General features: G+C 44.4%; 1 protein-coding gene across 1 annotated transcript; it reads right to left on the bottom strand.

The window, feature by feature from the left end:
* Window positions 1-522: 522 nt before the first annotated feature.
* LOC129323880 (serotriflin-like) lies at window positions 523-24,623 on the bottom strand. Its single transcript, XM_054970670.1, has 9 exons — window positions 24,590-24,623; window positions 22,621-22,682; window positions 18,638-18,649; window positions 18,476-18,604; window positions 16,315-16,405; window positions 10,582-10,727; window positions 6,825-6,919; window positions 1,318-1,406; window positions 523-751 (listed from the first exon to the last, which is right to left on the bottom strand). The coding sequence occupies exons 2-9, from the start codon at window positions 22,678-22,680 to the stop codon at window positions 624-626; spliced, it is 750 nt and encodes a 249-aa protein (XP_054826645.1). The 5' UTR covers window positions 22,681-22,682; window positions 24,590-24,623; the 3' UTR covers window positions 523-623.
* Between the last annotated feature and the right edge of the window lie 949 nt (window positions 24,624-25,572).

Raw genomic sequence — 25,572 nt, 5'->3', positions numbered from 1 at the left:
TGAATGGGTGAGGAACATCTTCAAGATTTAACCACAGACCCCTGTTCCAGCTTCTCCCCTTCCTACATACCACTTGCCCAGATCCCAGGTGAATTCCAAGTCTTTGCAAGTAAAACAGAGCACCCTTGACCACCCCTTATATCCCAGATATATGCAGCTGATGCTACAGTATTGCGGGCCATTGGCTGTGCAGAGTGTGGCCTGAAGATCTCTCAGGAGTCTTAATTTTTGCTTCCTTTCTATTTGCTAAAGTTGGTCAGCAGCGTGCAATAGCAAAAGCACTTGGGATAGCATTCAGGGATTCTGCTGGGAGGCAGGAAGGAGCCAACTAATCAAGGTTTATGCACAAAACTGTGGTCTGTTTTGTATATCTGATAAAGTAATCAAGGTTTGTGCATCAAACAGGTCTAAACAAACCAGGGTCCATTCTGTTATCTCATACCACGTTATGTTCTTTACAAATAATTTCTGGAAGTGTGCTTTTTGACTAGAATAGAATAGAAAGCTAAATGTCAACCACTGTAGAGCAAAAATGGAAATTGCCTTTAATACTGAATTGACATCCACTTCAGTTAGGAACTGTGATCCAAGGTTGGTCTTGTGATGTGAAATTGATTTACATATTATTTAATTTTGTTTTTGCATCTGCAGGTGGCTTTGCAATGCCCATTCTTATTAGCCGTTTTACAGCCAACAAATTTTTTCAGTTGATCACAATGTCCAGCCTGATCCATATATGGGCAGGGGTTGGCTGAAAGAAGAGAAAGCAAAACAAAGTTAAAAGTGAAAGACAAAAACCTATCCAGGATTTAAATGTTATTTATCCTCCTTCTTATTTCACAGCATGCTAGTAAATCTACAGTTAAGCTGTTTTATCCTTGGTTGTTGTGGGTTTTCCGGGCTGTATTGCCGTGGTCTTGGCATTGTAGTTCCTGACGTTTCGCCAGAAGACAGAGATCAGCTGTCAGCTGAGACTGTGACACTGAGAGATCTCTGTCTTTTGGTGCTGCACCTCTGAAGATGCCAGCCACAGCTGCTGGCGAAACGTCAGGAACTACAATGCCAAGACCACGGCAATACAGCCCGGAAAACCCACAACAACCATCGTTCTCCGGCCGTGAAAGCCTTCGACAATACATGTTTTATCCTTATTGATCAGCAATATTTGCTGGCCTCCACTTGCTCTGGAGGACAGAGATCTTACTTTTATTTACTGCTAGGAACCTTTTGTTCGTTTTTTGCTAAATCTATTAGATAGCTGAGGAGAGGATTAACATTATGCAGAAGAGTTGATTATATCAAGAGTAAGTAACTTACTGCAGAGTTTATCCTCGCAGTTCTTAGGGCAGTCTCCACAAGATGGGCCTTCTTTGTAGGGTGTTGCTACTTGGTGTGCTATGTTCCCTCTGAAACCACAGCCAATGAAGTACAATTTATCATCCAAACATAGTTCTTAAAGGAGAGGTAGTGTTGGTTGATAGTGTTGCTGCTGGCTAAGCTCAAATCACTTAAAAATTTGTTGTAAAATGTTATTCCCTTGCAGCAAGAAAGGATTTTCTTGCCTACAATTGCAGCAGAGAACAAGCCAGCCTACACATTGCTTTAGCTGAAAACTGTTGGTGGGAAATCGCATTTGTTAATAGAGGCAGGCATAAACCAAAATACAAACCAAAGTTCATAATGAGCCAAGCTGGTTTGTGGTTCACGAACAGGAAATTCGTGGAAGCTCATTTCTCACGAACCATGACAAATTTTAGCTTGGTTCATTTGGTTCATATTTCGGTTCGTCACTGCAGACAGCCTGGTGCCAATCAATCAGTTTCCTAGGCAATGGTGGATGGGCTTGCTGCAGACCCAAAAGTGACATTTCCATGAACCAAACAAACCAGTTTTCGAATTGGGGCAAGTTTGTGAAAGTTCATGGTTCGTGGTTCATGAAATGCAATAAACCATGAACCGCACATTTCAGAATTTGTGTCCATCTTTATTTGTTACATAAAAGACTCTACCCTTGTGGAAAATTAGCACTTTAGAGAGGAAGGAACAGCACTGCCATCACCATTATAGTGCTTTTGGGGGCAGGGTGGGCAATCAAAAATGCAAACAGTCAAAATTCTTATGCGCTGGTATCTGACACTTGTTAAATTACATCATATAAGCAAAACTAGCTCTCCTGCATGTTGAAAGCAATGTGTTTATGCACTGCTGGTGGTACTGTAAACAAATAAAAAACTTCTGGGAGAATGTAATCAAAACAATAGAAGCCATCACAGGGTATGTGGTACCTAAAACATCCGAGGTTATATAGCTGAATCTTTGGTCAGATCCTTCCATACCAAGAACAAAAATCAATCTTATTTCAACCTTACTATCAATAGCCCAATCAGTTATTGCTTTCAAATGGAAACAAATAATAATAATAACAACAACAACAACATTTGATTTATATACTGCCCTTCAGGACAACTTAATGCCCACTCGGAGCGGTTTACAAAGTATGCCATTATTATCCCCACAACAAAAAACCTTGTGAGGTGGCTGGGGCTGCGAGAGCTCTGAGAGAGCTGTGACTAGCCCAAGGTCACCCAACGGAGGATTGGGGAATCAAACCCGGCTCTCCAGATTAGAGTTCCGTGCTCTTAACCACTACACAAAACTGGTCTCTTTGCCCACAGTTACAAATTGGAAAGATAGATTATGGGACAGCTGGCAAATCAAATAGCCCAAATGGAACAACAAAAATATAACTCCCATTTCTTGGAGTAATGGCTTCCAGTTTTGGAATATCTGACTAATAATGAATCCACAAACCAAACATCCCCAGAATGGAATACTATCAAAGGCTGGAATATCTTTGAATTTTTTTCTTCGAATACTGTATAGTAGGGGTGTGCAATTCGGGTATATGATACCCGAAAAAAACCCAAAACAACCTGTTTTGGGTTGTTTCGGGTTCCCCCAAAACGTTTCAGAAAACCCGAAACGTTTCGGGTAATCCGAAACAGCGATTTCCGAAACGTTTCGGGTTGTTTCGGGTTTTTCAATGGGAAAATGCTTCAGTCTTCCCGGACGCCTGGAGGAGGCATTTTCCCACTAAATCAAGCCACAATTGGTGGAGACCTTCCTCTAACTCCTCTCTAACAACCCCACAAGTTTCAGACCGATTGGACTTTGGGGGGACATGTTATGGCCCCCCAAACCAGGTCCCCCTATCCTCGCCTAAAAAAGGGAAACATGAACGTATTTTTAGCTTGCTGCTGCTAATCTTCTTCATTATTTCTTATGGGGGAAAAATGAAGAGGCAGGCTTGTCTTGCCAGGGGTGGCATTTTGCATGCAAAATGCCCCCCAACCCTCAGGGGCCCTTCTCCCACCTCTACTCCCACCCCCCACCAAGGATCAGCCAGCTCCCACTTGGGGGGGGCATTTCATGGCCTCCCCAAGTAGGTGCTCTCAGCCCCCAAAGTCCACCCCCTACAGCCCCACACAAACCCAATTCCACCCCAGCTGCCACACACAGACCCAAATCCCCACATTAGCCCCTCACAGACCCAAATCCACCCCCAGCAGCCCCACACCCATAACCCCAGGAACAGGCTGGCAAAGGCCAGCCCTCTCCCTTTGTCCCCTATGCTGGGAACTTCTAAACTCTCTTTCCCTGGGCAATTCTGCACAGCCCAGGGGTGCCACAATGGTGGGCACACTTCTGAGTGCCAGCTTGTCCCTGTGAAAGAGCACCTGAACCACAGACACCCTCCCTCAAATTCCCCCACCACCTACAGAGATGGCTGGCCAGCCAGCCCCATTGTTCCCTATGATGGGAACCAACTGCACAACAAAGAATAAAACACGAACAACACAAAATAAAGTTTTTAAAAAATCATTGCAGCTGGGGGGGAATTGGGTTTGTGTGGGGCTGTAGGGGGTGGACTTTGGGGGCTGAGAGCACCTACTTGGGGAGGCCATGAAATGGCCCCCCCAAGTGGGAGCAGGCTGATCCTTGGTGGGGGGTGGGAGTAGAGGTGGGAGAAGGGCCCCTGAGGGTTGGAGGGCATTTTGCATGCAAAATGCCACCCCTGGCAAGACAAGTCTCCCCCAGGTGGAATTGGGGGAGAAAAGAGCACCTACTTGGGGAGGCCATGAAATGGCCCACCCAAGTGGGAGCAGGCTGAGCCTTGGTGGGGGGTGGGAGGAAAGTTGGTAGAAGGGCCCCTGATGGTTGGGGGGCATTTTGCATGCAAAATGCCACCCCTGGCAAGACAAGCCTGCCTCTTCATTTTTTCCCCATAGGAAATAATGAAGAAGATTAGCAGCAGCAAGCTAAAAATACGTTCATGTTTCCCTTTTTTAGGCGAGGATAGGGGGACCTGGTTTGGGGGGCCATAACATGGCCCCCCAAAGTCCAATCGGTCTGAAACTTGGGGAGTTGTTAGAGAGGAGTTAGAGGAAGGTCCCCACCAATTTTGGCTTGATTCAGTGGAAAAAATGCCTCTCCCAGGCGTCCAGGAAGACAGAGGCATTTTCCCATTGAAAAACCCGAAACAACCCGAAACAATACCAGAACTGCTAAATCCGAAACGGCTTGCCATTTCGGATTTAGCTGTTGCCGAAACAGATTCTCGTTTCAGGTATACCCGAAACGAGAATCCCGAAACAGTGTGCCTTTGCACACCCCTACTGTATAGTTGTACATCTGTAAATAGTTTGTAAGTATTGTATACTACTTCATTCACATTGCTATATTAATGTTAAGGAGACAACAATTACATATTCAGATGTTTTAAATCTGCTTAATGTTTATTTGTTTATTAATTGTTAATGACTGTAAAATTAAAACATTTTTGAATAAAATCTAAATTAAAAAAATACAACCCCCACCCACAGTCTAAAGTGATAGAGTTCAGAATACGAGCCAGAGAGGCACCTTTAAATTTTTATTGATATGGGGGGTTCTTTAATAGTTGATAAGCCTTGCTTCCTCGCCCCATTAAATCGTTTACCAAAGAGAAATCTGTTTGACAGTTGCATTCATTTAACACTTGCTTTTAGTATCTTTTGGGCTGTCTGACCTACGATGTTATTTTTTATTTATTAATTTTTTCCCCTGAATGTGAAGTGTTGAAAAAAAATTATTTCTGCTTTCCAGAGTTGGGAACCTGCTTCTATCATGCTCTATTGCTTTAGTTTTTCACCCAGTGGCAAACAAGAAATGGAACATTAATCTCTCCATTGCAAATCAATGGGGCTGAACTGTAACAGAAGGGGAAGACAGAGAAACATAGCAGAGGAGATATGAAAGACTAGGTGGGAGGACAGATCTTAGGTCTCGCAACCATTTCTCTAATATTCCGTAAAAACAGCTTCAGGTCAGATGATTTCCTTGGACAAGAAAAAACTTAGGCCACCTACCTACCACCTGCAAAATACTGTACATGATTTGCATTTTGAAACATAAAATAGGCTACTATTTTTCAATGAAAGTCAAGAATGCATTTTTCTCCTGGTCAATTTAACTTCAGGTATCAGAATCTGACTACAACAATATTTCAAGCATTTGAGTCTAGCAAGATACACTCAGGGAAGAGGAAGTTTTAAATTGCCCTCACCTGCATTCTCTGTTCTTGTACAAAGATAGACCTCACCCAGGGCTTTAATGCTTAAAATAGGTGGGCTCATATATGTGAAAATCCTCCAGATTTTGCCCACCTGCTTCCTTGGGTTACCAGATATCTCCTCCAGGGCTTTTTTTCAGCTGGAACGCGGCAGAACAGAGTTCCAGAACCTCTTGACAATGGTCACATGGCTGCTGGCCCCTCCCCCTGATCTCCAGACAGAGTGGAGTTTAGATTGCCGCGGCACGGAGGGCAATCTAAACTCCCCTCTGTCTGGAGATCAGGGGGCAGGGCCACCAGCCATGTGACCATTTTCTCCAAGGGCAACCCACTGAGTTCCACCACCTCTTTTCCCAGAAAAAAAGCCCTAATCTCCTCTATTCTCCTCCTTCCTACTCTTCAAGTGAGAATTATAACTGCTCATAAAGGTCAGATATTGTTTCCTATCTACCTGAAATTTGGGAAGGAAGATGCCTTGGGTATGGGGCACAGTCCCTGAAATTTTATCCCAGTTGAATGAAGAAACAGAAGTGATTACTCAAAATGTGTTTCAAACTGAAGCCAACGGAAATAAATAGAATTTATTAGAATAGAATAGAATAGAATAGAATAGAATAGAATAGAATAGAATAAAGACCACTGGGTGATTTGTAAGAACAAAAAAGGTTAACACTTGTAATACTAACACAACTAATACAAAACTTAAAACAACTACATGGTAAAAGTGTGTCAAGGTTTAGTAAAGTTGAAAACGTTTCTATAAATATGCAAGAGCAGGGTCCAGTAGCACCTTAAAGACTAGCTAGATTTCCAGGATATGAGCTTTCAAGAGTCAAAGCTCCCAATGCTTGCTAGGCCCTGTTGTAGCTGTGGCTTACTCAATCATCTGGAGCCTTTTCACACTACTTACCTGCTCCCGGAACGTTGCAAAACACTGCGCAAAAAACGCGGAAGATAGCATCTTCTCATGAGAGTTTTGTGCGATGTCACGCAAAACTCTCGTGAGAAGTCGCTATCTTCCGCGTTTTTTGCGCGATGTTTCGCAACGTTCCGGGAACAGGTAAGTAGTGTGAAAAGGGCCCTGGAGCCCTCAAAAGTTACTTTGCAGTAAATAGTCATAAGTTTTTTTTTAATGGTTGCTGAATGTCTAACATCTCCCTGTGGCTCTGGAGCAGGGTGGATTAAGAATATATTGTTAAGAAATTATACTTACGTAGGGCAATATTGGCAGACATAGTGGAAAGAGTACTCATTCAGCAGACAATAAGAAACGGCGCATCCAATCTGGTATGAGCGATACCAAACAGCCTATGAATGGGAGAAACCCACAATTAAATTGGGGGTGCATTTTGATGGAGAGTGAAGTCTTGACTGTTTAAAAAGACAATTTGTGGTTCAATTGGCTTCAGGGAAGCAGGAACCTTCATCACCCATATAAAACAAATTTTGTAACACACTATAATCCTTTTCATACATTTCACGGTAGTAATTCTGACTTCCTAGCAAGTGTCCTTTTATAATTCAAATGGTAGCATATTCACATTTTATATTTTCCGGCATTTATATGAAACATCTCCCATACAAAGTGAGTTTCAAGCTGAATGGGAGCACCTTACTACCATCTCTAGTGAATGATTTAAATTGTACAGACAGTCTGACACCTGCAATCAATTCCCTTGGCAACTCAGGCAGGGATTGTCTGAACTCTGTCTGAACTCCTGCTGTTGCCCTGGAAACCCCAATTTAAGCCCAATTTTGCTTGATAGGCAGGTCTTCCTTCCAAGTGTGGACTGAAGCTCCAAATTTGTTACCAGAGGAAAAGACCAGGGGGTAGGGGGGCTCCCAGCTCTGGCTTTCAGGGAGAGAGAGCTGCTGTTAGAGAGACAGGGTGAGTGCATTGGAGCTTGCATTTTCTTTGTGTGTAGTGGGATAGGGATCTACCCCTTCAGGTTCCAGGGCTGCTGCCAGGTTCTGGGGCCAAGCTATTATTTATTATTGGTACCTTTCCTGCTGCCTGCTCAGGTAGGGTTTCTGGGAGTGGTGCAGTAGGGATCTTGATGGCTGGAGGAGAGCCTGCTGGCCCCCACAAACAACGAACATATTCGTGACAGGATCATGTTCGTCAGTGTTCATTGTTCGTTGTTTGTGGATGGCAATGAACAACGAACACCATGTTCAGGTTTTTTTCTGTTCGTGCCCATGTCTAATGGTGACCCTGGCCGTCATCACACGGGCCCTTATTTCATCAGTTTTGCACTAGAAATTGTTTCTTCTGTTATCGTTATTAGAACGGATTCTCCCATCTTTTGTCGACTGCTTGCACTTCCAATCAGTCACATTAAAAGGGAAAAGTGCAATTCGATGGTCAGTCAAAGTGCTTCCAGAAATGGGGCCCTAAAAATCCCGCCCCTTTCTAAAAAAAAAATTCTCATATTTTGCGCTACATCACTCTTCTATTATACCAATGTTGTGCTGGGCCAACCCAAAAGCCAACTGTGATAGGTAGCAGAGGTTTCCCGCCCATGGCAGAATAGTGTTATAGCGCTATAGCGCTATAAGGCTGACGGTTTTTTTTAAAAAAAATTACTTTGAGGCTTAATTGCAGGTCGCGCTGGGGCTTGTGGGAGCGTAGGGCAGTAGAATCAGTGTTTGGTGAGACAGATGATCAGGGAGAGTGAGCATTTTGGTGTTGCAAAGCATTCATAGTCGATCCAGGGCATTCACATGGAAGTGGATAAAGTCAACATAAAGAGTCACAAAGCGTGAATTGGGGAGAATGGCAAAATCGCAAGAGAGCCGGAATAAGGTGAGCATTCAGCGGGAGATGGTGCTACTTTGGCACTAAATTTATGGCCGTGTGACGACAGCCTCTATGAATGAAAGACCTCTAAAACATCCTATCATTAACAGACTTGCTCAGATCTTGCAAACTGGAGGACATCGCTTCTTTTATTAAGCCATCTCGTTTTAAATCTTCCTCTTTTCCTACTGCCTTCCACTTTTCCTAGCATTATTGACTTTTCCAGAGAATCTTCTCATGATGTGACCAAAGTACGATAGCCTCAGTTTTGTCATTTTAGCTTCTAGGGAGAATTCAGGCTTGATTTGATCTAGTAGCCACTTATTTATCTTTTTGGCAATCCATGGTATCCGCAAAACTCTCCTCCAGCACCACATTTCAAATGAATCAATTTTCTTCCTGTCAGCTTTCTTCACTGTCCAGCTTTCACACCCATACATCGTAACGGGGAATACTATTGTTTGGATTATCTTGATCTTGGTTCCCAGAGAGACATCTTAATCTTTAGGGATCTTCTCTAGCTCCCTCACAGCTGCTCTTCCATGTCTCAATCTTCTTCTGATCTCCTCATTACAGTCGCCCGGTTGGTTGATGACTGAACCAAGAAATAGAAAATCTTGGACAATTTCAATTTCCTCATTGTCAGCTTTAAAATTGTGTAACTCCTCCGTCATCATTGCTTTTGTCTTCTTGATATTCAGCTGTTATCTTGCTTTGGCGCTTTCTCCTTTAACCTTCCTCAGTAGTCATTTCAAGTCTTCACTATATTCTGCCAGTAATGGGGCATCATCTGCATGTTATGTTATGTGCTGTAATTATGCAACATATAGTTAGTCTTAATGTGTTGACATTGACTTGACTGGATTACATCTGGTCCAGTTAATTTCATTGCTGAGAGACAGAGATGGAAAGGGAGGAACTCCTGAGTGTCAAGTTATTGCTCGCACAAAAAAGGTGGCCTTGAGTTGTCTGCCCACCCCTAGCCACCAGTGGATGCCATGTCTAGATAATAGGGATAGGAGAGTGTTCCATCCCAGCTAGAATCCAAACCAGAATATAGTTTCTGCTGGATGTGGATGGCTTCCCATAGCATAGAGATAATACAAGATTTTTCAGAAGGTTGTATGGACTATCCCAGAAATAGCATGGCAGCTCAGGATTTCCCACCTTACAAGTTCAGAGGTGTTTTATTTATTTATATTACGTTATTTATATTTACCCCCCTTATCCCACACCGGCTCAAAGTGCCAATGGGGTGGCAACGTATGACTTACCATTCGTGGCTGTCGTACGGCTAAGTGTGTTGGGTTGGGGAAAGCAATGGTGAACTACCCTGTAAAAACTTCACTGCGAGACTCTGTGGATCTCTCTCAACGCGCTATAGGACAGAAAGGCCTGGAGGGGGATGATCTACAGAGTAGCCGAGGGTTGGACGCGACTGTGTGGCTTGGCTTGGCTTGGATTTATATTTACATTATTTATAGTCTGCCTTTCTCACTGAGACTCAAGGCAGACAATACAGTGTGAGTTAGTACAGCAAATTTCAAGGACATTTTCGAGGACATGGGTATATACATGCAAATCTGCAAAGATTTAAAAACCAGCAGAAATCCAATAACCGAGGTCACTACAGAGAATGCACATGTACAGGTAGCAGTTGATTTTACCCATGTGCAAGGTGGCACCTGCAGAAGGCCCTGTTCAGATGAGCAAAGCGGCCATGGTGGAATATAGAGACAGAGGTGGTCCTGTAGATAGGGCTCAGTAACTGATAGGTAGCCAATGAAGGTACTGTAGGATGAGCACAATATTCATGATCCTCCTAGCTCCTGATAATAGCCAAGCTGCGGTATTCTGCACCAACTGGAATCTCTAAGTTAACTTAGAGGGGAGACCTATGCACAGTGTGTTACAGTAGTCAAGTCTCAATGTTACCGCAGCATGGATCCAGATGGCCAGATCAGCTGTGTCAAGGTAGGGGGCCGTCTTCTAGACTAGACTAAATTTGCGGAAAGTATTTTTTCCCCCACTAAAAGGAGGAGAGAAGCTTGAGGGTGTCCTCAATAGGACATTTTATTCTAAAATGGATAAAATTGGATAGGTAAATAGAGTATATTTAGATATTAGCAGTGTTTTGTATTACTTTCCAGATTATGGTGGAGATTCATACCTGTGTATAGCCGTAAATGCTTTTAAGGGGGTCAAGAGCCCCAACTCCATACTTGAAAACATGTCTTTGACCGTACCAGTAGTTGATTACTTCTAACCAGGATACGACTTGATTTGATTGGAATATACTCTGTCCACACAGCACACCTTCAAAAGCAGAAATTTACTGTTTACTGTTTATTGTTACTGTTCATACTCAAAATCATGCTCAAATTCTTTAAGTACTTGCATCTCTGTAGAAATTTGATCACAAAAGAAGGCTATATTGGGGATCCACGTGTGCAAAAGTGATATAGGATGAGAGTTGTAATAAGGAGGGGACTTGTGGAACACTGAGTGAAAAAACTGACTAGATCCAACCCAGGCCATTTTCACATGTCTTTAAAATAGCACAAGACTCATTGAATGCTGGCAGCTTCGCAGTGTGATTTCTGAGGTCACCTGGGTGCAAGCAGTTACGAGGTTGCCACGAAAACGGCATCATGACGGGATGACGTGTGATGAAGCTGCCAGTATTCAGTGACTTTTGTGCTATTTTAAAGACGTGTGAAAACAGCCCTGAAATGTGTGCATCTTCCGCATGGATTAAGGACTGGTTTTATATTTGGGGATCTAGATGGTGAAAGAGTTAGAATCACTGCCTGATAATAATCAGTAGAAATTGGTGGAAGAGATACAGCAAGATTTAAGACTATGGGATAATTTATTTATTTCATACTTGGGTAAGATTGTGATGAAACTGAAATGTTACCCAGAATACATTTTTTAAAAAACATATGAACATAGCAGTGTGGTTAAGTAGTCAATTTTAGATATATGGCACAACTAATTCAAACATCTCTATGATTTAATAAACTGCCTAGGAAGTTTAGTAACACTCTATATAAACTAATGATAAAAACAGTAGACAACCAGAATATCAGATTATGTTATAAAGCAGGTAAATTGCCAGAGTTGAGTGACTGGTTCATAAGTGGGAGAAGCAATGTTAGTTATGGAATCAGTTTTGGAACTCTCATTAAAAAGTCCTCTTTGATTGTAGGAAAGATCTAAATATTGGCCTCTCTTGCTGTTTGGGAAAAAAAACTTAAATCAATGTTGGGTCTCAGAGTTTCATCACTTCCATCCATTTTTTACAATAAGCAATTTATGAATGCATCTGTGTCGGGTGATATTTTAACCAAGGGAAGAAGCAACATTAATCAATCTGGAGGATTTTATAAAAGATGGTCTTTTTTATCCTGTGAAGAAATTACAGAGATAATAGATGGAGAAAGTCCTCCAATTTATCAATATTTTCAGTTGCAACATGTAAGTGACTATGTTATTAGGGAATAATCTGGTAATAAGAAATAAAAATGGAATTTGAAAGAATACTAACATTGGGCACTCTTTAAAAATGGATTTTGATCTAAATATTCCACCTTCACAAAAGGATTTAATCAATAACTGGTTAACTATAGCAAAATCTTCAATAGCCTATTTCTGGAAGAAACAAACATTACCAGGGCTTTTTTTCAGCAGGAACGTGGTGGAACGGAGTTCTAGCACCTCTTAAAAATGGTCACATGGCTGGTGGCCCCGCCCCCTGATCTCCAGACAGAGGGGAGCTTAGATTGCCCTCTGCGCCGCCAAGCAGCACAGAGGGCAATCTAAACTCCCCTCTGTCTCTCCAAGGGCAACCCACTGAGTTCCACCACCTCTTTTCCCAGAAAAAAAGCCCTGAACATTACCATCAATGACTCATTGGTTCTCTAGAGTGTGGGATCAACTCATCATAGACAAAATAACAGAACTTAACCAGTGTCAGAGTCTGTTATTCTAGAGAAATGCAACCTGAGTAACGCCATACTTATTTCTGTAGTTGTTTAGTCTTCCTCTCTCTCTAGGCCCGTGGGATGCCAGGAGCCGTTTCCATGGGAGAGGATACTGCATCTTATCTGTTCTCTTCTCAGCCATCCTTGGCTGGCCAGCATTCCCACCGAGAAGTTTCCTGCTCTGTGAACTCTGAGGGGAGGCTGGGCTCTGAGAGTTTGATGTGTAACAACTTTTGTTTTGTATCTCATTCCTAACAAAGCTTTGCTCAGCCAGGATCTGCTTGGTCCTGGAATGTGGACACCTGGGCCTGAATGCTGCCTTTCTAATAAAACCTTTTGAAATCAAAAGACCTTGTCTTCTTGCAGAAGGGAGGAAGGTTGACTCTAGCCAACTGGAATGCCATAGTCTGACAACCAGCACCTCATCCTCATCTCCCCTTCTGAGTTAATCATGCTAAAAGTAGCTGTAGTGGTGAGCAGAGAGAAACCAGCTTCAAGATGAACCAAAGAAAGTTACTTTGAGGGACAAGAGAACATTAGCTGAACTCTGATGTGAAGCAAGACAGAGAAGGAATTATAACTGGGATGCAGGAAAGGGGGTAACGAGGACGGCTGATCAAAAACAACTCAGCAGAATAAAAGGTCTTGAGGTCCTCCCTCGACATTCAGGCATCAGAGATGGGGTGCTCAAGTAGCTTCAAACATATCTCAAAGAGGGGAGAGATCATTCATCACTCCCCAACAGCATGTGACTACACACAAAGGAAAGATTGTTTGTCTAATGATTACGAAGTACAGAACATTGCAAACATGACAGTCAAGGCACCCTTGGTAAGCGATACACTTTTCATGGGGAAGGAACTGACAATAACTGTATGAATAGGAAAAGGACAGGGGAAGGAGATGTTTTTGAAAATGATAAGCAATATTTCTGAAGTGATAAGCAATGTTAATTGGGAAATATGCACATTGTAATGACGTCCAGAATTGTTCTGCCAATGTGAGACCACCAGGTCATTAGGGTGGTCACTTGTATGGACCAATGAGGTCCCCAATATTGTAATTAACCCAAAGGTATAAAACTCTGTGCAATTGTATCACAGCTCTGAAGAACTGCTCAGTTCAAGGGGCCTTCTATCCTGGTAACTGTATTATTCTTCCTTGCTTATAAGGAATAAAGGCCTGTTTTTATCTCCCTCATTGGACTTCAACATGTTCTCTTTTGCTAAACTGGACTAAGAGTATAAGGTACTGAATTTTGTACAACATTATTATCCCCACAAGACTGCTGGGGAGCTGGGGATGAGAGGAGTAGCTTACCCCAGGCCACCTGCTGAGTTCATGGCAGTAATGGGATTTGAACCAGCAGAGTGTTGACTCACAGCCTAACTACTTAACCACTATGCCATAGTGGCTCTAAAAAGAAGAAAAAAGAAAATGTAGGGTGATCAATGTACTTTGCCTGGAGAAACTCTCCATAGGATTGCGCTGTCAGTCCTGGATATCCTATATATGACATGTAGTTTGGCTGTGTAAGAAGCACATGCTTGAAGACACACGACATATTTTGCGACATCGTGCAAAACTCGTGCGAGAAAACGTGATCTTTCGCGTTTTTTCCAGCATGATCCGTAACGTTGCGCCACGTCCCAGCTTCAGGTAAGCTGTGTGGAATCGGCCCAGGTATCAAAGATTCTTGCCTGGTTCCCTGTTCTGTATCTGTATGGTGCATCCTACTATATAAAAGGTTAAGCATATTCAAGACAACTCACTTCTTAACCTGGTGCGCCACCAGAGGGCACTGCTGTGGAGGGAAGCCCAGATGAGGCAGCCAGGTCTCCAGAGAGCACGCCACGGCAGAAAGCCCAGGCCGGGATCAGGCGTGGAGCAGGCGACAATGCCCGCCCCTGCCTTCACCCAGCTGGGATCCAGAGCGCAGCAGGTGGCAATACCCGCCTCCCACCTTCACCTGGCTGGGATCAGGAGCAGATCAGGTGGCAATACCTGCTCTCCGTCTTCACCCAGCTGGGATCGGGGCAGATAGGGGGCAATGCCTGCCCCCTGCAATCACCCAGCTGGGATCAGGAGAGAAACAGGTATCAGTGCCAGCCCTCCATGTTCACTCAGCTGGGATCAGGAGTGGAGCAGGTGGCAATGTCTTCCCCCTGTTTTCAAGCAGCTGGGATCAGGAGCAGTGTGGAAAAGAGAGGAAACCCCACGGAAGCCACAATTTATAAAGAAAAGACTAGTTATCTGTTATAAGTATTAAAGTATTTTCAAATACATTTACTAAGCTAATTATCACATGTCCAGGAGCAGCCCTTTTTTTCGTTGTGGGATCAGGAGCAGAGCAGGTGGCAATGCCTGCCTGCCTGCCCTTCACCCAGCTGGGATCAGGAGCAAAGAAGATGGCAATTCCCAACTCCCACCTTCACCTAGCTGGGATCAGGAGTGAAGCAGGTGGCAATGCCTGCCCCCGCCTTCACCCAGCTGTGATCAAGAAAAGAGCAGGTGACGATGCCTGCCCTCCACCTTCACCCAGCTGGGATCAGGAGTGGAGCAGGCAGCAATGCCCGCCTGCCCTTCCTCCAGCTGGGATCAGGAGTGAAGAAGGTAGCAATGCCCAACCCCTGCCTTCACTCAGCTGGGATCTGGAGCGGAGGAGTTAACCCTGAAGTTCCTCAAGCTCCTTCTACCAGCTGGGATGAGGAGCAAAGCAGGTGGCAATGCCTGCCTGCCCTTTACCTAGCTGGGATCAGACATGGAGCAGGGGGCAATAACCGCCCTCCACCTTTACACAGCTGGAATCAGGAGAGGAGTAGGTGCAATGCCTGCCCACTGCCATCACCCAGCTGGGATCAGGACAGAAGCAGATGAAAATGCCCATCCCTTCTTCACCCAGCTTGGATCAGGAGCAAAGCAAGTGACAATGCCTTCACCCAGCAGAGATCAAGAGTGGAGCAGGTGATAATGACCACAACTTGCCTTCACCCAAGTGGCATCAGGACCAAAGCAGATGTCAATGCCTGCCTCCGCCTTCACCAAGCTGGAATCAGGTGTGGAGGTGGTGGCAATGCCTTCCCCATTCCCCTAGCCAGGATCAGAAGTGGAACAGGTGGCAATGCTCGCCCCTGTCCCCCAGCCAGAATCAGGCAAGGAGCAGGTGACAGTGCCCGCCCCCTTCACGCAGTTGGAATCAGGAGTGGAGCATGAAGCAGTGCCTATCCCCTTTCACCCAGCCTGGATCAGATGCAGAGCAGGAGGTAATGCAGACCCCCAACTTCACCCGGCAGGGATCAGGAATGGGGCAGTTGGCAATGCCCACTCCCCTTCACCTGCCGGGATCAGGCAAGGGAAAGGTGACAATGCCCGCCTCCTTCACCCAGCCAAGATCAGGAGTGGAGCATGAGGCAGTGCTTGCCCCCCTTCACCCAGTCTGGATCAAGCATGGAGCAGGAGGCAATGCCCACCCCTCCCATCCCGTTCAACCTGCCAGAATCCAGCATGGAGCAGATGGCAATGCCCATCCCTTCTTTACCCAGCTGGCATCATTGAGTGGAGCAGGTGGCAAAGCCCACCCCCACTTCACCCAGCCAGGATCAGGCATGTAGCAGGTGACAATGCCCATCTCCCCTTCATGTGGCCAGGATGAAGCGTGGAGCAGGTGGCAATGCCCGCTCCCCATTCACCTGGGCAGGATCAGGCAAAGAGCAGGGGGCAATGCCCACCCCCCTTCACTCAGCCAGGATAAGGTGCAGAGGAGGTGGCCATGTTCCCCGCCCCCTGCTTTCATGAAGCTGGGATCAGTGACAAAGGAGGAGGGAATGCTTGCCTGTTCACCCTCCCCTTTCTAGAGCCCATTGTATTTTTCCCCACAATGGGCTTTGTTACTAGTCTTATCATATCACTTCACTTACCATCAAACGTTCGGTCTTCCATGGGACTGCTGGCTGGCTGACATTGATCGGCCCATTTTCTAGAACTCACACCAATTGTCTCATTCCATATCTCAGGAAAGTGAAAAAATGAACATAACATTACACTTACATCATGGCAGATTTGATACATTTGTCATGCATGCTCCCGCCAAATATAAACTCTTCCATTTCGTATTGGCTGCTGTGTGAGAACATTCAATATGCCTTTCTTACTGAAAGCAGTGTTATCTTAAAATGCTTAGTTCTGCCTATTTCATGACCATTGTCTGGTTGGAAGTCAGGAAACCAAGAACGTATTCTCATCAGTGTTTACACCCTAATGCCAATTTTTTTCCCTTTCACAAAAGGGCCAAACTACATGAAACCGGAAACTCCTTCTCGCTCTCCTCCCCCCTCTACAGTCCTTCCTCACAGCACAGAGCAAATAAATTCTCTAAAGGCGGGTTTCCCCAATATATGTCTGACTGCAAGTTCAGTCCTACACCAGGGACCCGACATATTTTGTCATATTGTATAGTTATGCCCAAAGAGGACAAAGAATTAGCACAGTCAGTTTTCCTGCTTATTTATTTACAAAATTAAGACCCCACCTTTCTTGCCCTCGTATGGGCCACCAAGGCAGCTAAAAAATTAAAAGCATAGATAAAAACACAAACATCATTAAAAGAATAAAAACAAGAGCTAAAATACACATCCAAAGCAGAAAAAGCAGCAATTAAAACACTGGGCAGGAAGAAGGGATCACTGAGGGAATGCGGAACAAAACAAAATGGTCTTCACCTGCTGGCAGACGATGGCAATGGAAGGAGACATATGAGACTTTTTTTCTGAGGAGACAGTTGTAGGGGTTTGCTACCGTAACCTTATGGATAATACAAATTGTAGGAACTGAAATTTAGCTTGTTTCCTATCTCTCCTCCCATGACTTGGCTACAGTGATTCCTGCGACAGTCACCTCCAGGTTGGACTACTGTAACTTGCTATACACAGGGCCGCCCTTGAGACTGATCTAGATACTGCAGCTAGTTCAGAATGTGGTGGTGCATGTCCTTACGGGAACCCCTTTCAAAGCACATACACATCAGGTGCTGTGTCAGCTGCACTGGCTCCCAATTGAATTTTGGATCAAATTCAAGGTTCTGGTTTAAAGCCCTAAGCAGACAGGGACCAACATATCTACAGGATTGTCTCTCCCCGTATGTCCCTCAGAGGACTTTGCATTCCTCTGACGAACATCCCCAGCCCAAAGAGCCAGAGCTTTTTCAGCCCTGGTGCCAACCTGGCGGAACATTCTCCCAATTGAGATTCACGTCCTGCGGGATTTATTGCAATTCCGCAGGACCTGTAAAATGGAGATGTTCTGCCAGGCTTATGGTTGAGGCAATGGCAGCTAATCTCTTCTACCTGTTCTGCCAGCTACTACATTTGGAATTATTTAGTAGAAAAGAAGGGGATTGGGGTACTAGAAGTGGGTACCAGCATTCCTAACTCCAAAAGAGAAGGAGAATACTAAAAGAAAGTATCTAGAGTAATTGGGGAAAAACAAAGGAACCACAACCTCAAAACATAAACCTTTAAGTATCCACGAAGAGCATAAGAACTGAAGACTGCGTGTTTTGATTTTACCTCAGATAGACTTACCTAGATATTTACCTCAGAATCAATATATATAATCAATATATTCAGTCAATTGCCTCAGAAATTTTCAACCCCTGATTTTAACTGAACTTCCCCTCTAAAATAAATAAACTGGTTAGTTATTCTTGATTTTTAAAAAAACAACTGGTGCCATTTCTGCTGTTTAAGGATGAGGGAACATCATAAATGCACTAAGCAAAACTGTGGCAATTGCATTAAAGAAACCAGGGGCAGTGATTCGCTCGGCCACCAATCTGTCACAGAGGGCCTGGGACAGCAGAAGAGCTTCCAGGTACCGTTTGAACCTACTCTGTTCCTAAGTATTGGCTGTTGCAGTCACTAAATTGCTCCAATTCTAGATGGTAAAGAAGAGCAAACTTGGCCACGGGGAATAGAAAGATGACTATAATTAAAGGGCCTGGGATGGAAGTTAAGTGAATATTTGAGACAACTGATCATTGTGAAAGAAAATCCAGCATTGAATCTGTACGTTTTATCTTACCATCTTCAGCATATTGCTGGCAGTTGGCTCCACATTTCTCCTAATTTCATTGTGTCTGTCCACAATTTCCTGCTGAAGCTCTAGGGCGACACCACTCCCTTTGGTTAAGTCCTCCTCATCTTCTTCATTTCCCCATTCTTCTTCTTCTTCCTCCTCCTCCTCCTCCTCCTCTTCCTTCTCAAGATTTTTTAAAAAGACATGTTGTAGATTTTTTTTATTCCCCCCCCCCCAAAAACACTACTCTTTATAGGAAGCCCAGGGCTTTTTTTCAGCAGGAACGCCATGGAACGGAGTTCCGGAATCTCTTGAAAATTGTCACATGGCTGGTGGCCCCGCCCCCTGATCTCCAGACAGAGGGAAGTTAAGATGGCCCTCCACGCCGCTCAGCCTTTGTCTAAACTCCCCTTTGTCTGGAGATTGGGGGGCAGGGCCACCAGCCATGTGACCATTTTCTCCGAGGGCAACCCACTGAGTTCCACCACCTCTTTTCCCAGAAAAAAAGCCCTGAGGAAGCCTAATGGATGTCCCAGTCTAGCCCAATCTTGTCCAATCTCAGAAGCTAAGCAGCGTCAGCGCTGGTAATACTTGGAAGGAAAACAAGCAAGAAAGTCCAGGGTTGCTACACAGAAGCAGTGGATGGCAAACCAACTCTAAACAACTATTGCCTAGAAACCCCTATGGGGTCACCATAATTCAGCACTTTCCACCATCAATGGAAACTGGAAATTCGGGATGCTCAAACACGTGCTGGTTTGACTCAAATCCTGCTTGCCAGTTGCAAACAGGGAACCAATTTTTTAATGAATTGTATATTTGACTGTTGACCGGTTCATCACTGTTTGGTAGGTAGGCCAAATCCACACTTCCTTTTTGTTTCCGCACCTTTTTCGCAAGCAGTGCGCTGTTCATGCAAATACTCACACGCTTTCCCATTCCGCGTGTTCCCTGCCATCACCGCGCCACAATTGCGCCTTCCTTCCAAACCATGTGATAGTGACAGAAATCTGTTTTCTCCCCGCCTTTTTTTTTGTGCACAGTGCAGAAAGGTTGGTATACCGGTAAACGAACTGTAGTGAGCAGCGGGTTGCACGGGAAAAGAAACGGTCACCGGAGCATGCACATGTCACACGGGGACCGTTTCCCTACTGTGTCCTGCCATTTTTAAGAGCGCGAGGAGCCAAGCTGAGCAATCCTGTATTTCCCACAACGATAGTCTCCAGTAAACGACAGGTGTGGAAAACAAATATAGTCCTGAAAGCTTAGGACGCAGGTGGGAGATTCTACCATGTGCGAAAGACAGAATGCATCATCTCATGGTGTCGCGTGGCTGTGCTGCGAAGCATGTCAACCACAATCTGAGCCATTATCACAAATATCACACTCTGAGCATCCATGTTGTTAACTGCTAAAAGCAGAAAACCACTCTGAGCAGCAGAATTTCCGGACAATGCCTTTAATGTGACAATCTAATTTCAAATTTTCCCGCCATACCAACCAGCCAATTGTTAGAAAGTGGTCTGTGACAAGCAAAAAATAAGCCAATCAAAGGTGAGGGGCAGGGTACATTGCCATTTCTTAAAAATCGGAATATCCCGGAAAATTGACCTTTTCTTAAAAAAAAAGGGGGGAAGTGACATGACGTGCGCTGTCAGTTCTGAAGGCGGAGGATGGAACTGCCCACTATAACGCTTTACTCAGTTGCATGTGGAGAAATGATTGCGCCATGAAGACGCACTGGGAGGGTGAATGTGATGATGCACCGCATGGTAGTGGAATGAACCCAATTGCCACGACTGCACAAGATAAGCGGATGGTGAGTGAGTGTGGATTTGGCCGTAGTTTCAGGCAGCTATTCCTTCGTAACAGTATGGTGTAGCAATCTGCCTTTTGTGCATGCTTCTTGTCACATAGTGTGATAGAGTTCTACCTCCCCCTTGCAGCTCTGATGCTCTGCTCTGCAGACATTTGTTTAAATAGACAGTTAAATCATCAGTCTTATAAATTAATCATAAATTAGCACTAGGGCTTTAAAAAAACTGATACCATTCACTTTTCATCAAAGTTATCCTTGGCGACATTAATGGTTAGCAATCTGTTTGGACCATCTGTATTTTCAAACGTGCCATTTTACAAAAACCCAATGCAAATATGTTTGGCAGGTACTTCAGTGGTTTTGGGCCAAACCAAACAGGCCCATGCCTGACTGGTGGTTGAACACATGAACTGCAAAAATTGCAGTAGCCCTATTTAAAATCACAGGATGTTTAACTCTTTATCTCTGATGCTGTCTACATCAGGGCTGCCTTCAGATAAAGGATTTCTCCCTATTTCAACTACCCTACTCACCCCTGATTAGCTGAAATACAGTCTACTTCTGCCCACAGACAGAGACAGTACAGAACATGAATGATTCTACTTTAAGAGGTACCATGATGCAAATGAGCTCTGTAATTTGCAAGCTGTGTTCCTGAAAATGAGCAGGAGTTTAAGAGAGCAATCACTTTTGGTTCGTCCATCTAGATATTTCATAGTGTTCTGGTTGCTCCATTTGAACGCTTTGTACCTCCTAGTCCAAATGCTCACAATATTTAAACCCAGGGGATCCATATGAGCAATTTCAGTAACTGAGGTGCCAGCTCATATCAGTCAGTATGAAATAGAGACCCCAGTACGCAATGGAATTTCCTGATTTGGGGAAAGGCATGCACCTTTCCCAGGTGAGCAACTCTTCCAACAATATTTATCGGCATGGACAAATCACAACCAAGACTGCAGATACAAGTAACCAGGGCTTTTTTTCAGCAGGAACAGGGGGGGGGGGGGAATGGAGTTCCGGAACCTCTTGAAAATGGTCACATGGCAGATGGCCCCGCCCCCTGATCTCCAGACAGAGGGGAGTGTAGATTGCCCTCCACGCCGCTCAGCAGCACGTAGAGCAATCTAAACTCCCCTCTGTCTGGAGATCAGGGGGCGGGGCCACCTGCCATGTGACCATTTTCTCCGAGGGCAACCCACTGAGTTCCACCACCTCTTTCCCCAGAAAAAAAGCCCTGCAAGTAACTGTTGACAGGGTTAGGAGACAGTGTAGAGCATGTAGCTATGGCTTGCTTGGACCAATGCAGAGGACACTACATGAGACTCTCACATGAACCATGTGGCCAAGAAAGTGCCTCTGTAAACCCTACAGTGTGCTCAGGATCTGTGGCTAATGTCCAAGGATTCAGTGCGGAAAAGATTCCAAAAACAACAACAACAGTGTGCTAATATACCGCCCTTCTGGGCAGATTAGTGCCACACTCAGAGTGATGAAGGAAGTCAGTATTCTCATTATCCCCGCAATACAGCTGGGGAGCTGGGGCTGAGAGGAGTGGTTGACCCAAGGCCACCTGCAGAATTCATGGCAGTAATGGGAGTCGAACCAGAAGAGTGTTGACTTGGAGCCCAGTCACTTAACCACTATGCTATAGCAGCTTTGGGGGGTAGGGAAGAATAAAAAAAATATATTGCTTGACATTCAGTCCAGAAATAACCTTGCTGACTCGGGGTCAAACTAGAAATGCAAGTTTTTAAAGCGCCCCAACGCCTGTTCTTAGCAGCCACACAGCAGTTATGGGGAATGGCTGTTAAAAATAAAGGACAGCCCAAATGGCCTCAGAACATCTTCACCAGGAGGGAGGGAGAGGGAGGGCTCTTCCCTCTCCCCTCTAGCTGTTTTTCAAAATAGTGAGCAGGGCAGGGGGAGGTCTCTGTTTTTGCTGCTTCACATGGAGTATTCTGTGCATATGGAGCACTAAACAGGGAAATACCTTCCCCTCATGATATTTTGACAAGGAGAAATGGCTTGTGGGGAAGGCAGGAGCTCTTCCTTCTCCTGTGGTAGTGTTCTGAAGTCGTTTGGGCTCTCATTTTTTTTAAAAAAATGGCTATTTTCCACAGCTGTGGGGAACCCGAGTTGGGTCTGAGGAACTAAGACTCAAATCTTTAAAAATCGGCATGTCTAGTTTGACCCTCTGTGAATATAGTTAAGAATAAGGGTCAGGAATGTAGTAGTATTTGCAGAAAGTGTGAGGTCTGAGTTCCTGATCAAGTCATTTCTGACACATTTTGCCATTATAGATCTGATATATATTGTATTTGGCTCATACCTGTCCTAAAGACTGGTTCAGAACAGCAGAAAAGAGCAGGAGTACAGTCAGAAGAAGCATTTCTAGGGAGAAAAACAGCCAGCAAATAGGATTAGGAAGGATCTTAATTTCTTTCACTTCCTTAAGGCATAAGATTCACACAATATTTTCCATTTCCTTCCAGCACTTTCCTTTTGTACTCTTTTTGCGGTGATTTTGATGGTGTACCATTTTCATATAATGTGCCAGCATAATTTTTGAGCTGAATGCAGCTTTCCAAACTCAAGTTAGCTTGGACTCAGACCACACTGTGGCCTTTCAGAAGAGACCATCGCTCACATGAATCTATGCAAAGTTAAACATGAATGATCTCTTACTTTTCTAATTAGTATTATTTAAAGATTTGTCACATATGGAGCAAAGCCCCTCTTGGCCTCTTTGATGAGTCAGAGTTCCCTTTGGAAAATTAACCGGGCCACTAAAGCTCCAGAAAATCCTTTCATGTTAGGGTTGCCAACTCAGGAAATCCTGGAGATTTTAGGAGTGGAGAGAGATTCTAGGAGGATAGAATGCCATGGAGTCCACCCTACAGAGCAGCCATTTTTCCCCAGGGGAACTGATCTCTGAAATCTGAGGTTGGCAACCTTATTTCATGCAGGAACTAAAACATTTTAACAGGGAAGTAATTAGAGAATATGCTTTTTGTACTGGACATTAAAAAGCAAGGACTGCTTCAAAAACATCTTGATGTTTTCCAGGGTTTTTTTTTTCAGCAGGAACACAGTGGAACGGAGTTCTGGAACCTCTTGAAAATGGTCACATGGCTGGTGGCCCCGCCCCCTGATCTCCAGACAGAGGGGAGTTTTGATTGCCCTCCGTGCCGCGATCAGGGGGCGGGGCCACCAGCCATGTGACCATCTTCCCTGAGGGCAACCCACTGAGTTCCACCACCTCTTTTCCCAGAAAAAAAGCCCTGATGTTTTCCATTGCAATACTTCAATGGAATTGTGAAAAGTAAACTGAGACGGATGGTGAGGGGTGTCTGTCAGATTTCTGGGTGCCTTTTCCCTTCTTTTATGTTATTTTTGGCCTGCCTTTCTCACTGTGACTTAAGGCAGATTACACAACGTAAGTCAAATATGATCAACAACTAGGACATTCAATAAACAATATAATATGGCATGGGTTGCCAACATTTGAAAAAAATGCAGAAATCTGATCAGAGCTGAAACAATACATAAGCAATTTAATATGGCATATTAAACAATGTGGAAACGACCTAGTAGGAGCATACTTACTTCAACAGATAGTGCACAATAATATAGTCTACAGTCCCCATCCCTTTCCCAACGCATCTCTGAATCATTTCCTTACACCCCTCTTTCCTATACAAAAAGCCCTCTTGAATAATTCAGTTTTGCATCGTTTGCAGAAAGCTGGGAGAGTGGGAGCTTTCCTAATCTCTTCACATAGGCCATTCTGCAGGGTGGGGACCACAATGGGGAAAGCACGTATACAGGCAGCGATTGAGTTTGCTTATTTTGCAGGGTGGCACCTGCAGAAGGCCCTACTCAGCCCCGTTCCCTTCCTTTAAAGCCATTGCAAAGGGCTGCTATTTTGATCAGGAGATGCTGGGGGAAGGATATTTCCAGTGTAATCCTATGGAAGGTTACTCCATTGACTTCAATGAGCTTAGACTGGAGTAACTCACTATAGGATTGGACTGTTAATCCTTTCCCCATGGTACGTTTCTCTCAATCTAAGTGCCCCACTAATAGGTTCGTTGACCTCCACAACAGGGGAAATGAAATGCCCTTTCCTCAGCGCCATTTTCCCATCAAATCCCCCCCACAATGGTTCAGAATTATAATTTTGATTTAAATAATTGCTTTAAAACAAGCTTAAAGCCTTCAGCAGGCATCTTCTTGCAATATGAACCAACTGATATGGAGACTTTTTGTCATTTACAATAAAGTCTTTTCTACATTACCTTTCAAGAAGGGCCCTGTTGTGTCTTCTGAAGAATTCAGGTGGAACTGAACGTAAAGTGCACTGGAGCAGTGTATATATACCAAGAACGCTTCCTGCTTTGGAAAGAAGCACCCGCCACATAGCTCTGTATCATCAACAATGAGCGCTTTAAAAAAAATCTCTTCAACTTTCTCTGCAAAATACTTTTTATTTTCAATTACGCGACCAGCTTAAGCATGGAGTTTTAGGGATGTTTAAAAAATTAAACCGTGAAATTTATGTTCTGCAACCACTGTCCTCTACAGATAACAATACAATCAGCATGCTAGTAAGATCTTGAGTTGGGAGCAGGGTTTTTTTTCTGGGGAAAGAGGTGGTGGAACTCAGTGGGTTGCCCTTGGAGAAAATGGTCACATGGCTGGTGGCCCCGCCACCTGATCTTCAGACAGAGGGGAGTTGAGATTGCCCTCTGTGCTGCCGGCGCGGAGGGCAATCTCAACTCCCCTCTGCCTGGAGATCAGGGGGCGGGGCCACCAGCCATGTGACCATTTTCAAGAGGTTCGAGAACTCCGTTCCACCGCGTTCCCCCTGAAAAAAAGCCCTGGTTGGGAGAGAGAACTAGGTGTGATCCGAAGCAGGAGGAGCTGGTATGGGAATGCCAGAGACTTTGTAAATACTATCGCAGGTGAAAAGCCACTCTCTGATTGTGTTGGAATACGGAGGGGGATCTTCAAGAGCTTCCCTGTGCTTGCTGGCTTCCTTCGTTTTGAGGCTGCTTTAGTTTCTTCAGGATTATGCATTGGACAAAAGAAAAAAGAATCATTAGAGCTCTGATGTAATGTTCTCCCAGTGGCTCATTTGGTTTCCATATGGTGGCCATGTTCATTCTATCATTCATTCATTTATCCATGAAAGCTTCTTAATGGTCAGTACAGGAATTGGCCCAATCCTGGTGTGGTTTACCATGATGAATAACTAACAGCATTCATATATGTATGAATG

Source organism: Eublepharis macularius, chromosome 1 (genome assembly GCF_028583425.1).
Source record: "Eublepharis macularius isolate TG4126 chromosome 1, MPM_Emac_v1.0, whole genome shotgun sequence".
NCBI classification, from domain to species: Eukaryota; Metazoa; Chordata; class Lepidosauria; order Squamata; family Eublepharidae; genus Eublepharis; species Eublepharis macularius.
Note: the sequence above shows the minus strand (reverse complement) of the source record. Positions and strands in the feature narration are given on the sequence as shown.